General features: G+C 40.2%; 1 protein-coding gene across 1 annotated transcript; it reads right to left on the reverse strand.

Moving 5' to 3' along the window:
• Positions 1-1229: 1229 nt before the first annotated feature.
• Positions 1230-17347, reverse strand: rab18b (RAB18B, member RAS oncogene family). The gene is made up of 7 exons (XM_026150166.2): positions 17135-17347; positions 6904-6959; positions 6740-6801; positions 5711-5783; positions 5457-5575; positions 3320-3386; positions 1230-2704 (listed from the first exon to the last, which is right to left on the reverse strand). The coding sequence occupies exons 1-7, from the start codon at positions 17200-17202 to the stop codon at positions 2532-2534; spliced, it is 618 nt and encodes a 205-aa protein (XP_026005951.1). The 5' UTR covers positions 17203-17347; the 3' UTR covers positions 1230-2531.
• Between the last annotated feature and the right edge of the window lie 751 nt (positions 17348-18098).

Here is an 18098-nt window from a genome sequence, read left to right on the forward strand (position 1 = left end):
TGATGTGAATGCGTGTTTTCACAGTGATGAAACCACAGCATTTGGAGCTCTTTGAACTCACTTAACTCATTGTTTTTGACCTTATGATGCATGTCTTCAGTGTTTTAGCCAAACCATAAGTAGATGTTCTTGAAGAGTACTGGCCACACACTAGACATGGATAGCAGCTATTTAGTGAACAAGGAAGAGCTTAGCATCCAAAGAGCTGATCATGTATGATTTCCTAAAGATGCTAGTTTGTGCTAAAAGAACAGACACTGAACAAGTTACCAGAAACACATCACCCAGTGTGTCTCTGTGTTTTCTTCTCTTTCCCCTCACTGCCAACATTTGTGATGGATAGGTGCCCCTGCCTGGGCCACATTCAGCTGGAGGTTTCTTCCTGTTAAAAGGGAGTTTTTCCTTCCCACTTTCGCCAAGTGCTTGCTTATAGGAGGTTTGCGTGATTGTTGGGCTTATATTACTGTTGGTTCTTTACCTTACAATATGAAGCCCTTTGAGATTATTTATATAGCACCACTTCCCATCAACAAATTTGTATATAACTCTATAGCTAACAAATCCCCATAACCATTTACAGAGAGATAGTAATGTTGTAGTAGCAATGTACACAGAGACCCCACCCAAGCAGCTCGAATGTAAGGTTTTTGTTAAGTTTCAAATGGAATTGCCACTGTGGTGTCATGGAATAATAACGTAAGCTGCTCTCAATAGATGTGCTCTCTGTTTTAAAAATCAACCTTTTCATTTTCCTGGAACAGCAAAGATCACAATGAAACATTCACAAATGTTTTTAATTTATTTTATATTGAATGACATTTCAGGAATTCTATTTCCTCCACACACGATCAGCTGCAGAAAATAAATAATGGAAATACCAAGTACCCTTCAGGCTTCAGAAGAAGGTCTCGTCCTGTTGCATCTGGGGACATCCTGACATCAAGCTTGTAATCACATACTGGAACTTTTTTTTTTTAAACAACATGATTAACTGGATTTTTCCACACGTCCCAGTTTTGGTCTGTTTTTTTTTTTTTTTTTTGTTGCAAGGAATGTTTTCAGTCTTACATGTGCAGGAGGCTAGTCATCAACAAAGTATTATGGAAAGAGCGCCTCACTTGAAGTTTCCACTGTAAACCTGCTTTTGATTAGGTGGGCTTCTACACAACACGGAAACTAAAAGGCAGATCCCACAGGGCCATTAAACAACAGACACGAGTGACGGCATCTTGAGGTTTGTCATTTATTTCAGTTTGAAACAATTCAAACGTTAATTGACCATAACTCTAGCAAATGCATCTCGATATTAAGGCAGATATCGATTTAACATATTACTTTATATGATTGAAACAGATGCACAGCAAAAGCAATGGGGGAGCGGGGGGAGAGAGAAAGGGTGTAGCAGGGCGAAGAGTTCAACATAATATTTTATCGAGAAAACAGAAACAAATAGCAAAAACACATCAAGTTCATAATATACTGAAGATGGGAAAGAACACAGCTATGTTAAGTATGAAATACCTTCAATAAACTTGGACAACACTAAATGAATCCTTCAAAATAAATGCGAAAACAAGATCACAAGGTCAAAGTTTAGTATTAAAAAACAATCTATGAGCTCAAGTGCATAAAAAGGTACATTTTATTGCAAGAGCTCGTGGTACTGTAAACTTTACACTTGTAGCTCTAGAAGTTACCGTCCAGATCACGCATGCAAAGACAGAGATGGGTTCGGTTACAGGAAATCCTGCAAGACAAAGTTGATCACTTTTCTTGCACATTTTCACGCCAAAAGGAATAAACACAGGAAATCAATTAGTTTGAAGGCATCTAAATAGTCTGAAGCAGAGAATCGACATAATAGACAAACAGACAACACACGAGTGAACAGAAAAGACAAACTGATGTCAGTAACTGGGTGGTGGTTGGGGTGTCATTGGAAAAGGTTAGATTTTTGAGAATTCACAGTGTTCTCATGTGCACTGAAATGAAAACCTGCATTAGCCTGGATGTTTCCCACCCTAATCCTCAATCCAATGCTATAGTATGCGTTTAATAAAGCTTCCTAATATATGTATGGCAGAAGATTTTGTACTTTGCAGCTACATAGAAGGTGAGATTTGTTTAGAGATGAAGGAGACTTCAATTAATTTATTAGATTAAAATCTGACAGGCTGTCTATTCTAACCACAAAATCGGTCCACGCTGAAAGAACTGTGTAACCTGAAGTCTTAATGTACAGCTGAGCCACCAAGATAAATTCAAACCATACATACTCGGATGACAGACTCATACTCCACGTGGTTAATTTAAAACACCCACCTCAAACACGAGGCTCTTTTTCTGCGTGATTCTTTTAAACAGGAAGTAGTGATATATAAGTGATGGAAAAGGAAGTGTGCAAACAGCAGTGTCTGTTCGACCGACTGACGTACTCCCGACAAATAAAAAGGTGCTCATCCACTTCCACCTCTCGCTCACTCTCCGTTTCCCGTCACTAGTCAGTCCTCTCACGTCTGTGCTTTTTCATTTCAGGGTATGGAACAGTATCCTCCGCACGCCCCAGGCCTGGCATGCTCCTGGTCTCCCAGCCGAACTTTCTGACCCTGGTTTTCGCTCTCCCAGAGCCCCGGAGTCTGGAGGATCTTTTCTACCAACTCCTCAAAGGCACATTGGACGCCATCTTTGGTCTTTGCACTGGCCTCTGTGTAAGGGAAGAATTTAAGAGATCAGTAAATAAAGTAAATGTGAGCATTTTCCAGCATGCTACCAAAACTAAACATATCAGTCAGCTGACAAACATGACTAATAAAGTATAAAATGACTTCATAAAAGCAGAAGTCATCCATCAGGATGAAGACATCCTTGCTGCAGATGAAAGCTTCAGATTCTTCTTGCCCTGCCCTTTTCAAAACCCCTTATTGGCCGTTCTAAAATGGAAACTCTGCACAAACCTTAACCTAATTTACCAGAGAGGGCCAGATTGGAGAGGAGAATCAGGAACACGTGCGGACATGGATTTGATAAATGAAAGCTGGCTAGATTTTAATCATAATGCAGCTCGTCTGAGTGACCGCGTCTCTCAACAGCAGAGACTCAGAAATGCGCGAGCAGTATAAACAGCACAGCTCATCTCATCTGAACTACACGCATGACTAACTCAATGATGTCTTGGCTTGTTCCAGCTGTGCACTAACAGTCCTGACTTTTAAGCAGCACTACGGTAAATTCTAATAGCTTTAAGTTACATTTTATGCCTCTCTTACTTTAAACGAGCATGACCGGCCACGCCTGACGTTACTCAAACACAGAAACTCACCGATAAAAAGCATAGAGTGTTTCCGAGCAAACTTCAGCCCCTCGTTTCTGTCCACTTCGCGGTCGTCCTGAATATTAAAAAATAAATAAATAAACATTTGTCATTTGCCCGAATGGTGAGGGAGAATTGTGTACGCATCATAAAAGTACAACACAAGACAAGCAACACTCATTAAAATGCACTATTCTAAGGAGCTCGGAAAGAAAAGCGTCTGGACTTCTTTAAGTTTCCTTGAAGACGTTTCACCTCTCATCCGAGAAGCTTCTTCAGTTCTAAGGGGTAATTGGTGAAGAGTCCCAGATTTTAAGCCCTATGGGAGTGTCTCCAAGAGGTATAATGCCCTCCGCTATCTTATGTGAAGTGGTCACATGACTGCATCATATGACTAACATGCATCATCGTTTTCAAAAGTCTGCGTTTTTGCTGTCCACACTGATCCGCGAAAGCTCTGTTTTGAAATGTATGCGTTTTTGAGAGCGTTTTCAAAACGCTGCGTTTTCCATCAGCGAAAACGTTGTCTCAGTGTGGACGGGAGGCCGAAACGGAGAGAAAACGATGCGTTTTCAAACGACAACGCATTAGTGTGGACGTAGCCTTACTGAGGTCAGAAGGCCAGGATGTGAGGGGGCGTTAAGGTGTCTGGGAAGGGATCTCCAAACTGGATTATAGATGGCAGACAGTTGGTGCCGTAAGCCACCACCCTTTGTTCAAAGATGGTCGTTCACAGTGGACATAGATGGCTTCTTTCACACTTTCAAACAATATGTCTTCTCTGTCCAATATGTGAACATTGGCATCCTCGAAAGAGTGACATTTGTCTTTTAGATGGAGATTGACAGCTGAGTCTTGTCCCATCGAGGTGGCTCTTCTATGTTTTGCCATGCGTTCATGAAGTGGCTGTTTGGTTTCTCCAATGTAAAGGTTTGAGCATTCCTCGCTGTTCTGTGCAGCATATATTACGTTGTTAAGTATGTGTTTGGAAGTTTTGTGTTTGGGATGAACCAGTTTTTGTCTGAGTGTGTGGCTGGGTCTGAAGAACACTGGGATGTCGTGGGAAATCTCCACCATCTGCTCTTAGAACTGAAAAAGGTTTTCAGACGAGAGGTGAAACGTCTTCGAGGAAACTTTAAAAAGTCCAGACGCTTTTCTTTCCCAGCTCCTTAGACTATGATGACCTGGATGACTGAGAACCTTCACAGACAAAATGCACTATTAACCCTTTAAGACATTTCAAGTTGCTATACATCAATACAACCATTATAGCCCAGATTTTAATCATATGTATTCATTAAGTGCATAGTAATTACATAAATTGCAAAAAAGTGCAATAAACTACAAAAAATTGAAAATCGTTTTTGATTTTTTAACATATATTTGTAGTTAGAGAAATTTAAGAGGCTTATCCCTCAAAACTGTAAATACAAAAAAGTTGCACAAAATAGTTTCCCACCACAGAAAATTAATTTTGAGTGTCTTCATAGTTTTATTTTTGAAATACACCAATTTTTATACACTGCAGGAAAAACGAAAATAAATATTATACTGCAAATTTGCAAAAAAGCAGCATATGCATCAAAATAAACTATTTCAAGCAGTGCAATATGAGTCCTAAGCATCCCAGAAACGACACAGAAAGTCATAAAGTCAAAGATAACTTTTAAAAAGAGCAGTATAGGCCCTGAGGCCCTGATCGCAAAAAAGACTACATTTCCGCGAAAATGACGTCACTTCCGGTTTCGGGCAGGTAATGGCGGAAATGCAAAAGTTCGCGCTGACGTCTATTCCAACGTAGGAAGTGTTTTGAACAGCTGATCGGATCGGTAAAGCGTGTTTCTGGAATATTATGTTTTTGTTCCTGCAAGCGCTTTTTATGCAGTTTTTGCAAAGCTTTATGTGGAAGGAAACCGTGACCTAGGACAAGCTGATGGCATCAGATGTAAGTACAACTCCTCCGGTTTCATATGCAAAAAAAATTTTTGCGCTAGCTTACGTGATTGCAGTGCTACTGGGATTTAAAAATAGTTACGCATAACAGAGCGTTCCCGCTCCGATCGGCTCTAAAGGGTTAAACAATATAGGATGAACTGGATTCATAAAACCAGAGCGCAATGTAAAAGGATTTGTAAAAGTGACTCACTTTATCAATTTTGTTCCCAACCAGCATTTTCACTATGTCGTTGCGTGTTGTGTAGGTCTCCAGTTCGTTCAGCCAGTTTTCGAGCTTCGTAAACGTGTCACGCTTTGTGACATCATACACTGAAAAAAGAAAGACGTGACGAGTAAGAAGGAGCTGGAGAAAATCATTACATTACTATAACAGCACTGACAGAAATGCAACTGCCAGTATCGGTCTGTTTTGATCTTGATTTATGTTGCAGTACAGGTAATTACCAAGTATGACTCCCTGTGCGCCGCGGTAATAGCTGGGTGTCAGAGTGCGAAACCGTTCCTGTCCAGCTGTGTCCTACGAAAATAAAAGCGGCAAAAGATTTCTGATACCAAACTTTTAAGGCCAGCGGCACAGCAGCCAATTCCCAGCATCCGACCTCACAGACCATGTGTTTCTGATAAGTTCCACTCGGACAGTCACAATGTGAGCTTGCTGTTGCCTCAGGAACAATTAATCTTTTTTTTTTTCTATCAAGTTTGACTGGAAAACAACACTATTAATATAAAGTGATGGACCACAATACACCTGTCTAATACTCTTTAAATCCCTGATCTGCTGCCATTCCACCTTTGACCCCGTGTGTGTCTTCTAGTTGTGAAGGTTGACAACAAAGCCTTTAGGTCCCAGTGATTGCAGGACAGGGTCCATATGGATTCTGGCAGATGCTCAATCTGATTGGGATGTGAATAGTTTGGAGACCAAGTCTCAGAGCTGGTTCTGATCTTTTTTTCTGTGTCTTTTTTCCCTTTTGTGGCATGGCCTGATGTGTTGCTGCCATTGGGAGAAAGAGTTGGAGTCATACAGGGAATGGGACAATGGTACCCTAGGTGTTTTGTGTTACAGTAACGTCTATGTGAATGCCCGGGACAACGCTTTCCAAGAACACTGCATTATTTTTAACAACAGATGCAATATAAACCTTACTTTTCCCCTCATCACATAAAAACAGAGGCCATTAGGTTTTTCCAATTTTTATAAACCTCCCACACATGTTCTTATTGAGACCAGATAAAATAATAATATCAATAATAATAACTTTTTAGAAAGAAATTTCAAGCACTTCTCTGTATGGGGCTTAGGTTATGGATTCATTGTGCATAGCATGGTTTTACTGGATACTGGGAATACCACCTACGTCCTTCAATTTTGGCTGTACCATGTCACCATCTTGTGGAGAAACGTTTTACTTCATCGTGTTCCCCCCCCCAAACATGAAATGTAGACAACAGGAATAAAAACTTCTGTCTTACCCATATGGCGAGCTTAGCTTTATTTCCATCGATTGCAAGTGTTTTTACTTTGAAGTCCACACCTGATCATTTATAAGAGACAAAAAAGAAAAAATCTTTAAGTTATAAGTTTAAAATCAATAGTAGTTTTCATATATGTGTGTGCGTGTGTGAGTGTGTAAAACCTATTGTGGCAGACTGCTCTGGATCAAAAGTATCCTCTGTGAACCTCAGGAGCAGACTGTAATAAAGATAAAATGGAAATGAGCAGTTCATCCAGTACAACAGGCTATTGTGAGCTAGCCGTAGCTTTGAACAGGTTTCCCTCGAGCAGGGCCACAGGATCGCAATAACTTTATGGTCTTGAAAATGCTAACAGCGCTTGACACCTTTCAGCAAAAAAAAATATTGGAAAGCTTTAAAACTGCAGGAGTAAAGGCCTTTAGACACAGGGCAAGGTGCAAAAAACAAAAAATTTAAACCTGCAACACAAAATTCCAAATTAAGTACCGGTACATGTTTTGAAGTAAGACGTACTCGTTGCCAAATGCAGCGGTCTGATTGATAAGATTTTTTTTATTTGCAGCAAAAAAAAATTAATCCTATCAAATCAAATGGACAGTGTGAGCATCTGCATTAAGAATATGTGTAACTCACGAAACATTCAAACAAATTTTCTACGTCTGTGTGTAAAGGAAGGCCCTTAAGATTAGCAATACTACAGGGTTGTTAGCAGCAAATACTTCAAGCAAACGGTTAGAAAAAGACCAAAAACACTTAAGTGGTTTCAATGTTAACTGGCGAGATTTCATTATATTTTTCAGTCTCTGTGTTCAAGAATTTGCATCCAGAGTCGCCATTTTCAACAGGTCAACTTATCTGATCAAAGTGATACGAGGTGATTTACAAAGAGGGAGCAGGGAATCAGTCAGGATGGAAATAGCTCAAACATTTTTAAGGAAGTATGTAAGCTTTTTCAAAGACTAATTTGTTTCAATTAAGTTGTAAATAAGTGCTGTAAATTTCAGGCAGTAATCTGAGATCAAAGTACGATCTAAAGCAGGGGTAGGCAACCTTTCTGATGATGAGTGCCATCTCAGAAGTCAATGCGCCATATGATTGCATTAGCAATAAATTTAATAACACTCTATATTAACAATTACACACTATATAGAACCACTTTATAGGATTATATTTGTTTGCAGATGTTGGCAGCTATCGGCGAATAGTTATCAGCTATTTTGAAACAAAAAAAGACACTTTTTTATCCATAACAAGACACAGGTCTCCGAGTGTCCAATATTCAGACGGCTACCTGAGGACACTCTTAATGTGAGAGAAAATCTGCTCACACAGATATGCAGAGCCAAATACTGTCAATAAGGCCTCTGCAATGTTCTGAAGACAGTTAAACTTGTCAGGATGATGTCCAGCAGGTGATAATGCAAGCTGCATGAACACACACAGCTGTGGATTCCAGCTGCTTCGATGTTGCATTAACTGGCATTAACTCAGCCAGTTAATGCAAGACAAACCCAGCTGCTCATTAAAGCTTTCTGGTTTGATCAGAAAAGAAAACATTGGTCCATACACCTGAAAGTCCCAAAAAAGCATTGTGAATTCTGTCTCGAGTCTACGGATGTATCCGTGTAATTCCGCGGTGCTGATGCTGCGCTGAGCGGAAATCTCCTGAAGCTTTTGAAGTGTCGGAATGTGGAAAGCTAACAACGTCCCTCTCACCGGTAGGCTAAGTTATTTTTAGCCAATTACAAGTTGAATCTGGTAGTTGGGGTTGTTAGCTAAGATACCGTCATTAAGAAGCGGCACAACTAATGTGTCTATGCGAGCTAATTTGCAATGTGCAGCGCTGGCGCAGCCATTTATTTTTTATTGCACCTTCTCAGATTAATTCTCTGCGTGTCGTGCCCAGGGCTGGACAAAAAAAAATCGGCTCGGGCATTTTGACTAGAGACCGGCCCACCAGGTATTACAGGAAAAGCCATAAAGCCTTTGAATGAAAACAGATGCTGTTGTGACAGTGATGTACAATCTTGTTGGTATATGTATGATTTCTATACATTTTACATCAGATAAAAACTTTGGTTTAAGATTCAGATAATTATTTATTAAAAGCTAGACATTTTAAATGCGAATAAGAAAGAAAAGTATTTCTTTGTGCCCCCCTTCCCTGCTAATGCCCTACCTGGCCCCCTGGCAAAACTTTGCTAGATCCGCCCCTGCACAGTTACCAGCTGTCAGCTACGTAAAAAAGGATCCTGGTGTTATTTGTCTCTCAGAAACAGTTCATAACTTCCCTTCAACTCATTCATGTCACCTAAAAGGTAAACCTGTTTCTCCATCACCTGTTCAGCTCTGATGATTCAGTAAGGACATCTCCTGGTTTCATCTTCATGTTTCCCTCATGTATCCAAACCGATATCATGACCAGCAGCTTTTACAGCTGTGGCTCCAGCAAACATCAGCTGATACTAGAAGGTAATATTAAATAAATTCTAACAACAGCTGATCAAGCTTAAACGTGCTGCTGTTGTTTAGCGCCACATCTGCCGGTTTCCTCTTTCTGGCGTAAAGAAACAAGAGAGAAAAGCCGATCAGCTGATCATTGATCAGTTGCATGATTGAAGTAGCAACAGGAGAGGGAGGGGAGAGAATGAGAGAAGAAGAGGCAGCTGTGCAGCAAAGACACAGAGTAACTCCAGCTTTGTGTCTTTTTCATTCTAGCTAAAGTCCAGGACAAACTGTGTTCCTTTTCAGCTCAATATGAAACACATAATATTTTCTCTGAATACGGGATGGTTGGCAACTCTACTAACCTTATGAATAAAATAAAGTTCACTATCAGTAACATCATAGCATCCACCCAGCTGTATAGAAACTCTGTCATGCTAGCTAGTGCACAGTACGAGTTATTGTAACTGACTGTAAAAAGTCAGCACAACGAAAATAAACTCCACCTAAACTTGGTTCATATCTGACCCAGATAGACTGCAGGTCATAACTTCTCACCTGAAGTTCAGTTCACCTGACACCTGACCGGTGGCCGCCTCGGGTCTCTCCTCCTCCTGCCTCCCCTTTCCTTCATCCACCTGCTGGCCTCCACCACTTGCTAATGTTACTGAATCTGTGGAAGCTCCGCCATAGCCACCAAACAACTGAGTTATTTTTACGCACCGGCCAGCATCTGGCCAGTCCACCACCTTTCATTGCTTATACCGTTACAAATAAAGAAATAAATAAAATCATCGGCCCATAAAAACAAAAAATCACCATCGGCCCACTGAGCAAATGCCCGGTATGCCCGATGGCCAGTCCAGCTATGGTCGTGCCATCAGTTAACCCTTCACGTGCCTAGGGTTGCCGACCCCTGATCTAAAGGTAACATTACAAAAACAAAAATGAAAACATGGATTTTAACAGTAACTTAACTGACTTAAAATTGTTAGAAAATGATTTAAAGGACAAGTGGGCACATGCCAAAAGATTGTAAAGGCACCAGAATTTTAACTACTTTTCCCCCCAAACATGAGTACTTTGTACTTCATGATCTAATTGACAGACAAGCCTCTCGCTCTGCCAGGGGTGCAGTGGTAGGTTAAGGCCACCTGCAGTTTCTCGTTGTGTTTTGAAGAGAAGCTTCTGTGCAACTGTAATGGTATTTTAGTGCACACTGGCCTACGCATGTTTACCTGACAGACATAACACCTTTTGTGCCCAGAGTATCATCAGCCCTGCGTCATTCACAGCCTGTTCAAACAACCGTTTACTAATAGAACTTGTGCACTTTCCTCATCTCTCCTGTTAGTCTGCAGCTCTGTCTCGTTCACACTGTCAGCTGATTAACACCTGCTGCTCATTGAGCCCATGTTAACTAGCAATCATTGCATTTTAGCACTGGCAGCTTCATACTTAATAGGAGGTAACAGTCTGGCATTGCTTTGCGCATAATAAGGTTAAGGCACTTTATTTTCAGACAAATAAACAGGTGCCAGACCATTTAGAGATTTAAAAACCAATAAAAGGACTTTAAAACGGATCCTAAATTCAATTGGAAGCCGGTGTAGAGAGGCCAAAATCGGAGTGATGTGGTCAAATTTCCCTCTGCCAGTTAAAAATCGTGCCGCAGTATTTTGCACTAGTTGCAAGCGTGACAAAGTGCCCTGCCCAACCCCTATTAAAAGAGAATTGCAATAATCTAAACATGAAGTAATAAAGGCATGAATAACACTGAAAGGGCTTAACCTTCGTTAAACGTCTGAGGTGATAGGATGCTGATTTTACCACCCCGTTTACGTGGTCATCAAAGGTAAGTGCAGAATCAATTTTTACTCCGAGATTTGTGATCGAATTCTTTAGTTGGGAAGTCAAAGCTCCAAGATCAACATCTGGAGCGTGAGAAAAAACGATTTGGGCCAAATAAGATCGCTTCTGTCTTCCGATCATTAAAATTTAAAAGGTTTTTTGCAATCCATGCTTTAACATCGCTAAGGCAGTCAAGCAGAGGTCGACTTGGGAGACTATCAGAATGACTAAAAGGTAAATAAAGCTGGCAGTCGTCTGCATATAGATGGAATGACACTTTATGTTTTCGGAAAATCGCACCAAGAGGCAAAAGGTACAGTGAAAACAATAATGGCCCAAGAATAGATCCCTGAGGCACACCCCAAAGCAGAGGGGCCACAGAGGATGAAGCGGATCCCAACTTAACACAAAAGGTCCTATTTGAAAGATAGGACTTAAACCACACAAGTGCCGAACCAAAAATTCCCACACAGTGCTGTAAGCGGGAGATCAGCAAATCGTGATCCACTGTGTCAAATGCAGCAGTCATGTCCAACAGGACCAGCACTGCATATTTACCACGGCCTGTCGCTATCAGACCGTGGTAAAAATGTGGTAAAAATCTATTTAAATATTAAGGTTTAAAGTCCCACACCATAACAAAGGAAACGTGGAAATTGCTTCCGCTTGTCGCAGACCAAAGAGAAATTAATTTTATTGACTGAACAGGTATTCTCAGTGTGTGTTCTGTGTTTCCAGCAGTGTGAAACAGACTAATCAGCAGATTAGAATTATGTAGAACAACATTTCTAAATCACCAAATTAAAACACGGACAGTTCCGTAACAATGCGACGCACAGTTTGCATTTTGCAATTTTGATTTTACTAAGATATGGCTTAACAATGGCTTACATCATTTTCTTAGGGTTTATTAAAGTATTCTGATTCTGAACAACTTGCACATATAAGATAGATTCCCCCAGCAGAGACTGCCGTGAATAAAAAACTCTGTGAAAACATGGCGCTTCCAGATGATTTTGGACATTACCTGCTCCCAACAGTTTTAGTTTGTATTCTTTCAGCTGCAGACTAAGTGCTGTTTATGGTTTGAGAGTAAAGCTTAAATACAAAAACAGAATTCAAAATTAGTACAAATTTGATATGAGGTCAGCGAGTACCGAGTCAGTGTCTTGCTATTGTTTATAAAACAATAAAGCTGTTGTAAAATTGTTTGCTGCTAACAGGAGAAAAAACATTAAGGAATAAAGTCGCATTTAAAAATCTATATTATTTAATATTTATTTATTATTTACTCCTACTGTTCGGGCAGAGAGGTTGGTGGGTCCTTTGGGAATGGTGACGCTATTTTCTGGAGAATTGATTATTCAGCAACTGGTTAAAAAGCCTGACCCAAGACACCCAAGTCATCTCTGGTAGAAAACATTTTTTTCTTTTAATATGTGACCATATTGTGCAGCTCCTGAAGAGCTACAAAGGCAAACACTGCCCAGCCCTAGTTTTGTGCTTACATTTGCTACTGCTTATCAGTGACAGCGGTTTGTTGGAAAAAGATGGCCTTCCATTTACTTTACAACCATCAATAAAACGTTCAGAATTTCTTTGGAATCTATGTCGTCAGAGATTTCATTGTTGCCCACCCCTACTGCTAGCTGCAAGCTAATGACACAGTGGATGCATTTTCCAAGAAGTTTAATTGTTTTGTTTGAGTTTTTTTTTTTTTTTTTATCAAATCATGGATCTATACATGATGTGCTGTTGAACTTATTTGGATACATCTGAATACATTAAATACTCTGACATGTTTTTAGAAGCAAATTCATAATCATAAGATTATAATTCTGGGCAATTTAGAGTTTATACTGACCAGTAGGTGCTGGCTAAACTGGGGCTATGTGCAGTGCTGTGGTGCTGTTTACAGTAATGGGTGCTGGACTGGTGCAGGGCAGACTGTGCTAGGTTAGCTCCCGAGTAAAAACACAGATATCATCAGAGAGAAACACGTAATTGAACTGTTAGTTCCTGAGAGTGTTGAAAGTATGGCCTCCTGGTGAAAATCTTGTAAAACCTTACTTGTGTGCATAGTCAGGTGATTTAAAAAAAATATGATTTAACTTAGGGCTGAACGATATATCGCATTTGCGATAATATCGCGACATGATCAAGTGCAATTTTCTAACCGCAAAGGCTGCGATTATACGCTGCGATTATACTCCGTTTACGTGACATGCGCGAGTAAAACATGTGATATGATCAAACGAGATTGTCTAACCACAGAGGCTGCACTCTGGTCACGTGACACGGGGAGCAAAGTTTTGAAACAGTCTACCGAGAGTGAACTAGCAAGCAAAGCTGTAGCCTACACAATGGCCTCAGGTTCAACAGAACCAGAGCCTGCGGGGATGCTAGTACCAAAGAGGAATGGAACATCAGCCATGTGGGAATATTTTGGGTTTAAAACAGATGATGTCGCACAGAGTCAGGTACTGTGTAAAACCTGTCTTGGTAGAGTTTCTACATCTCGCGGAAACACTACGAATTTGTACCAGCACCTTAAGACTCAGCACAAAACAGAGTATGGTAGATGTATGGCTAAAAAATCTAGTAGTGTGCAGAATAAACCTAGTAACGTTACTCGGCAAGGATCACTGACCGAACTGTTTGATGGTGTTACGCCATATGAACGCACTTCAAAACGGCACGTGGAAATCACCAAAGCAGTAACCCACTGCATCGCGAAAGACATGATGCCCGTCAATACGGTGACCAAGCCTGGGTTCAATAATTTGGTAACTACACTGGATAAGAGGTACAGAATGCCCTCCCGCACGTATTTCAGTCAGACTGCAATACCCGAGCTACATATGCAATGTAGGCGGAGGGTCGCAGCGGAGTTAAAGGCTGTTGAGTTTTTTGCGGCGACAACAGACATGTGGTCAAGCCGTACAGCAGAGCCCTATCAAAGTCTGACGGTGCATTACATTACCGAAGACCTCCACCTCGAAGCTCGCAGCCTACAAACGGCCTACTTCCCCGAAGACCACACAGGGGAAAACATTGCTGCTGGCCTGAGAGAGGGGCTTGCGTGTTGGGATCTCCCTGAAGACAACCTTGTCTGCATAACGACGGACAACGCGTCAAATATGGTGAAAGCAGCACAGCTGAACGAATGGACCAGGCTCCAGTGTTTCGGACACAGATTACATCTTGCTATTGGTAAGTTACTGCCGTGAGAGAGAGAGAGAGAGAGAGAGAGAGAGAGAGAGAGAGAGAGAGTGTGCGTGTGCATGCATGTATGTGCGAGCCTGTGTATCACTCTCTCCTACAAACACACCACACTATTATTTATCTTGTTCTTTACTGCTGTTAATTCTAGATATGTTATGTCAACCCCACCCTGATGTACCCACCTCTTCTTATGTATTTTCTTTTTTGTTTTTGTCTTATGGTCTTATGTTCTTGTATGTCATGATGTATGTAACAGTAGCTTTGGCAACACTGTTCCCATAGTCATGCTAATAAAGCAACTTTGAATTTGAGAGAGAGAGAGAGAAATGGTGAAACCTTGCATCATAACTCCAATTGTATGTCTAACACTAATTTTACTTTTTACTTTATTTTTTTTTCCCTCCAGAAAATGCAATCAAAGATGGTAGAGTATCAAGAGCAATTGGGCTGTGCAAGAAGTTGGTGGGGCACTTCTCGCACAGTTGGAAGAAAAAGGCAGCTCTCACTGAGGCACAGAAGGAGCTTAAGCTTCCTGAGCACTCTCTCATTACTGAGTGCCCTACAAGATGGGGGTCCAAAGAGAAAATGATTGCCAGAGTGCTGGAACAGATGAAAGCCATATCGCAGGTATTGACAGGTGACCGACATGCACGCTCCCTCATCCCAACCTGGCAGGATGCTGAAGTGTTGGAGTCCATTCATAAGGCACTGCATCCTCTCTCCGAATTTACTGATGCTCTTTCTGGAGAAGAGTATGTGAGCATCTCCTACCTCAAGCCAGTTCTCCATCTTCTGGCAACATCAGTCTTGGCTGAAGATGCTGCGGACACTGATCTGACTAGATCAATTAAAACCAAGGTCCTGGCATACCTCAACGACAAGTATAGTGACCTCAACACCCAGGAGCTTTTGGATGTTGCGTCGTTCATGGACCCTAGGTTCAAAACGCAATACATCAGCGCAGACAACCTTCCTGCCATTAAGGCCCGACTGAAGACAGAAATGGTGGAATCGGCTAGACGTACACATAATCAGGTAAATCCTTGAAAATTATATTTCCACAAACACATAATATTTAAAAATAAGCTAACTGCAAAACTAATGTCTCTCTTCCCATCTGGCAGGAGAAGAGGTCTCGCACTGAAACTGCTCAAAATTCTCCAAGTGCACAGGCCTCTGGGGGAAAGGCAAAGAAGACTATTGGTAGTCTTTTTAAAACCAGTGCGGCCTCTTCAGCTTTGCCTCTGCCACTTGAAGATGTCGTGGAGGCAGAGTTGAATAGTTACCTGTTGACCCCTGTCATTGACGGAGAGGATGATCCCTTAGCCTGGTGGAAGGTGCACAACATTCACTTTCCACGACTGTGCAAGATGGCCCGCAAATATCTGTGTGTGCCAGCCACAAGTGCCCCCTCAGAGCGTCTGTTCAGCACTGGAGGGAATATAGTGACCTGCACTCGCTCATCCTTAAAGCCAGCAAAAGTAGATATGCTAGTCTTCCTAGCAAAAAACCTGTGAGCTAGGATGATTATGGCTAACTGAGCCATACTCATTGTGCACTTTAGTTTGTGCTGTGTTGCTGTTACTTACTGCAGATAATCAAGATGTTCAGCCAGTTTTAATTTAAAGGCGTGTTTGTGTGTGTGTTTACACAATTGTTATTATGTTTGCACCTTATGTGTAATGTTACTGACTGCAGAGATCAGTAAGATGTGTGTATTTTTTATTTATTAGTTTTATTTATTTAATATTATTTTTTAATTTAATGACTGTCTAGTAGTTCACAGATGTCGAAAAACTGAGTGTGGTAAAGCCACTGATTTATTTTATTTATATTTCTGCAATCTGCACATTGTACCGACTTTCATTTTAATGTTTACACCAGGGTTCCTTGTCAGCACTTTATGCTCAGATGTTTGTAAGCTAAAAATAAACTATTGTGTATGTTCAAATATACTGTTGTGATTGAAGAAGTTAAATAAAAATGTCAGTCATCAATTCATGCATCACCTCATGTCATCATAACAGAGGTCTGTCTTCCAGGAAAGAACAGTTTAAAATTAATGTAATATAGTATTGGCCATACTATATGATGTATTGCTTGTCTTTGTTTAATAATACAGAAGACAAAGACCTTAAAAAATAATCGCATATCGCATCGCAATCGCAATATTGGGGCAAAAAATCGCAATTAGATTATTTTCCATAATCGTTCAGCCCTAATTTAACTTAATATTATGTACTTGAATCGTTTTTTTTTTAAAATTGAAATTAATTGAAATAACACTCAAAAAATGGAGTGCTCATTTGCATTTCAATGCAGCTGCTGTATAATAGGGTTTGGTTCTCAAAGGAGATATCACTTTGGATTTGAGCTGATCAACACTTGCAAATTCCGCATTTATACTGGCTAGAGGCTGGAAGCAGACAAGGCTCCTGTAACGTGGGCCTTTATATTGTAGAATACAGTTGGTTAAATTCACAAAGGGAAAAAACTAAACAAAAAAATCCAAACCTGCAATAGGACAGGTCAGCTGATCCCAGGCTGTACACAAAGAAAGCCTTCTGAAGCTCAGAGTAGACATTATTATGTAAGATATTTGTAGTTTTCCCCTAACCTGCCAAATCTCACTGCAACCCCCGAGCATATGTCTTTTTTTAAACTTCAAATCTACTTCTAAAATGTTCAGAAATGTGTCTAATCTGTTACCAGGAACATCTGAAGTTTGTGAATACAGGCTGAAATGTTGGCATCAACAGACACCATGAAAACCAGTTAAGCTGGAACACTGGGCAGCGAGAAAGAAACTTACACAACAATGTCAACATTCACAACAGGCTAGCTGCTAAGCTCGCTAAAACACAGACAAACCTGGACTTTCCGACGCCACTTTCACCAATTATCAACAGCTTCAGAGTCGTCAACACATCGTCGTCCATATTTGTCTTGGAGTTAGTTTACCTTTGACTCTGAATTAACTAAAAACGATTTTACAGATATTTTTTTACTGTGTTTTAGGATAGCAGGCGGCTATCAGTTCCGATGATAGCCTACTGCTCACGCAACTTCCGGCCAAAGTGCGACGCGCGACGTCACCGGTGTTCGCGAGATTTGAAAATGAAACACAAAAAAATATTATTATTATGTTGATACTAAATTATTTAGTTTTTAAGTATGAAGATTCTCTAACAATTATTTAAAGTGGCAAAGAACTTGTATAAAATATATTAGCTCTCCTGATAAAGGTTCTAATTTCCTTGTATTATGCTATGAAAATGTTGCAGCAGTTTATTGAAATATGCAAGCATACATGGAAATACAGAATATATATATATATATATATGTATATATATATATATATATATATATATATATATATATATATATATATATATATACATATATATATATATATATATATATATATATGGAGGAATTGGGGATAATTGATGTTTGGAGAGAGTTACATCCTAAAAGCAGGGACTATACCCACTATTCCTGCCCCCATAGGACCTATACTCTAGAATAGACTATTTCTTTATGTTCAGTAATGATTGTACTAGAGTAAAGGGATGTCAAATTAAAACGATAGATCTTTCAGATCATAGCTCTATTTCACTGTCTTTGAGTTTAGAGAAGAAAGCAAGGAAGGTGCTGTGGAAACTGAATTCAACCATATTAAACGATCCCATACTAAAACAAAAGTTAAGAGAAGAAATAAAGGATTTTCTTGAATTAAATGATACCGGGGAAGTGTCGCAAATCATATTATGGGATTCCTTAAAGGCAGTAATGAGAGGAAAAATAATTTCAATGACCTCCCATCTGAAAAAGA

This window comes from Astatotilapia calliptera, chromosome 18 (assembly GCF_964374335.1).
Source record: "Astatotilapia calliptera chromosome 18, fAstCal68.1, whole genome shotgun sequence".
In the NCBI taxonomy this organism is placed as follows: Eukaryota; Metazoa; Chordata; class Actinopteri; order Cichliformes; family Cichlidae; genus Astatotilapia; species Astatotilapia calliptera.

Bases quoted from the DNA above. Each gene is read 5' to 3' on its own strand.
- rab18b (XM_026150166.2), bottom strand. From the start codon at position 17,202: ATGGACGACGATGTGTTGACGACTCTGAAGCTGTTGATAATTGGTGAA. The intron at 6,802-6,903 runs GTTTTACACACT...ATAAATGATCAG, and splicing joins AGAGCAGTCTGCCACAATAG to GTGTGGACTTCAAAGTAAAA. The intron at 5,576-5,710 runs GTAATTACCTGT...TTCTTTTTTCAG, and splicing joins CGCACAGGGAGTCATACTTG to TGTATGATGTCACAAAGCGT.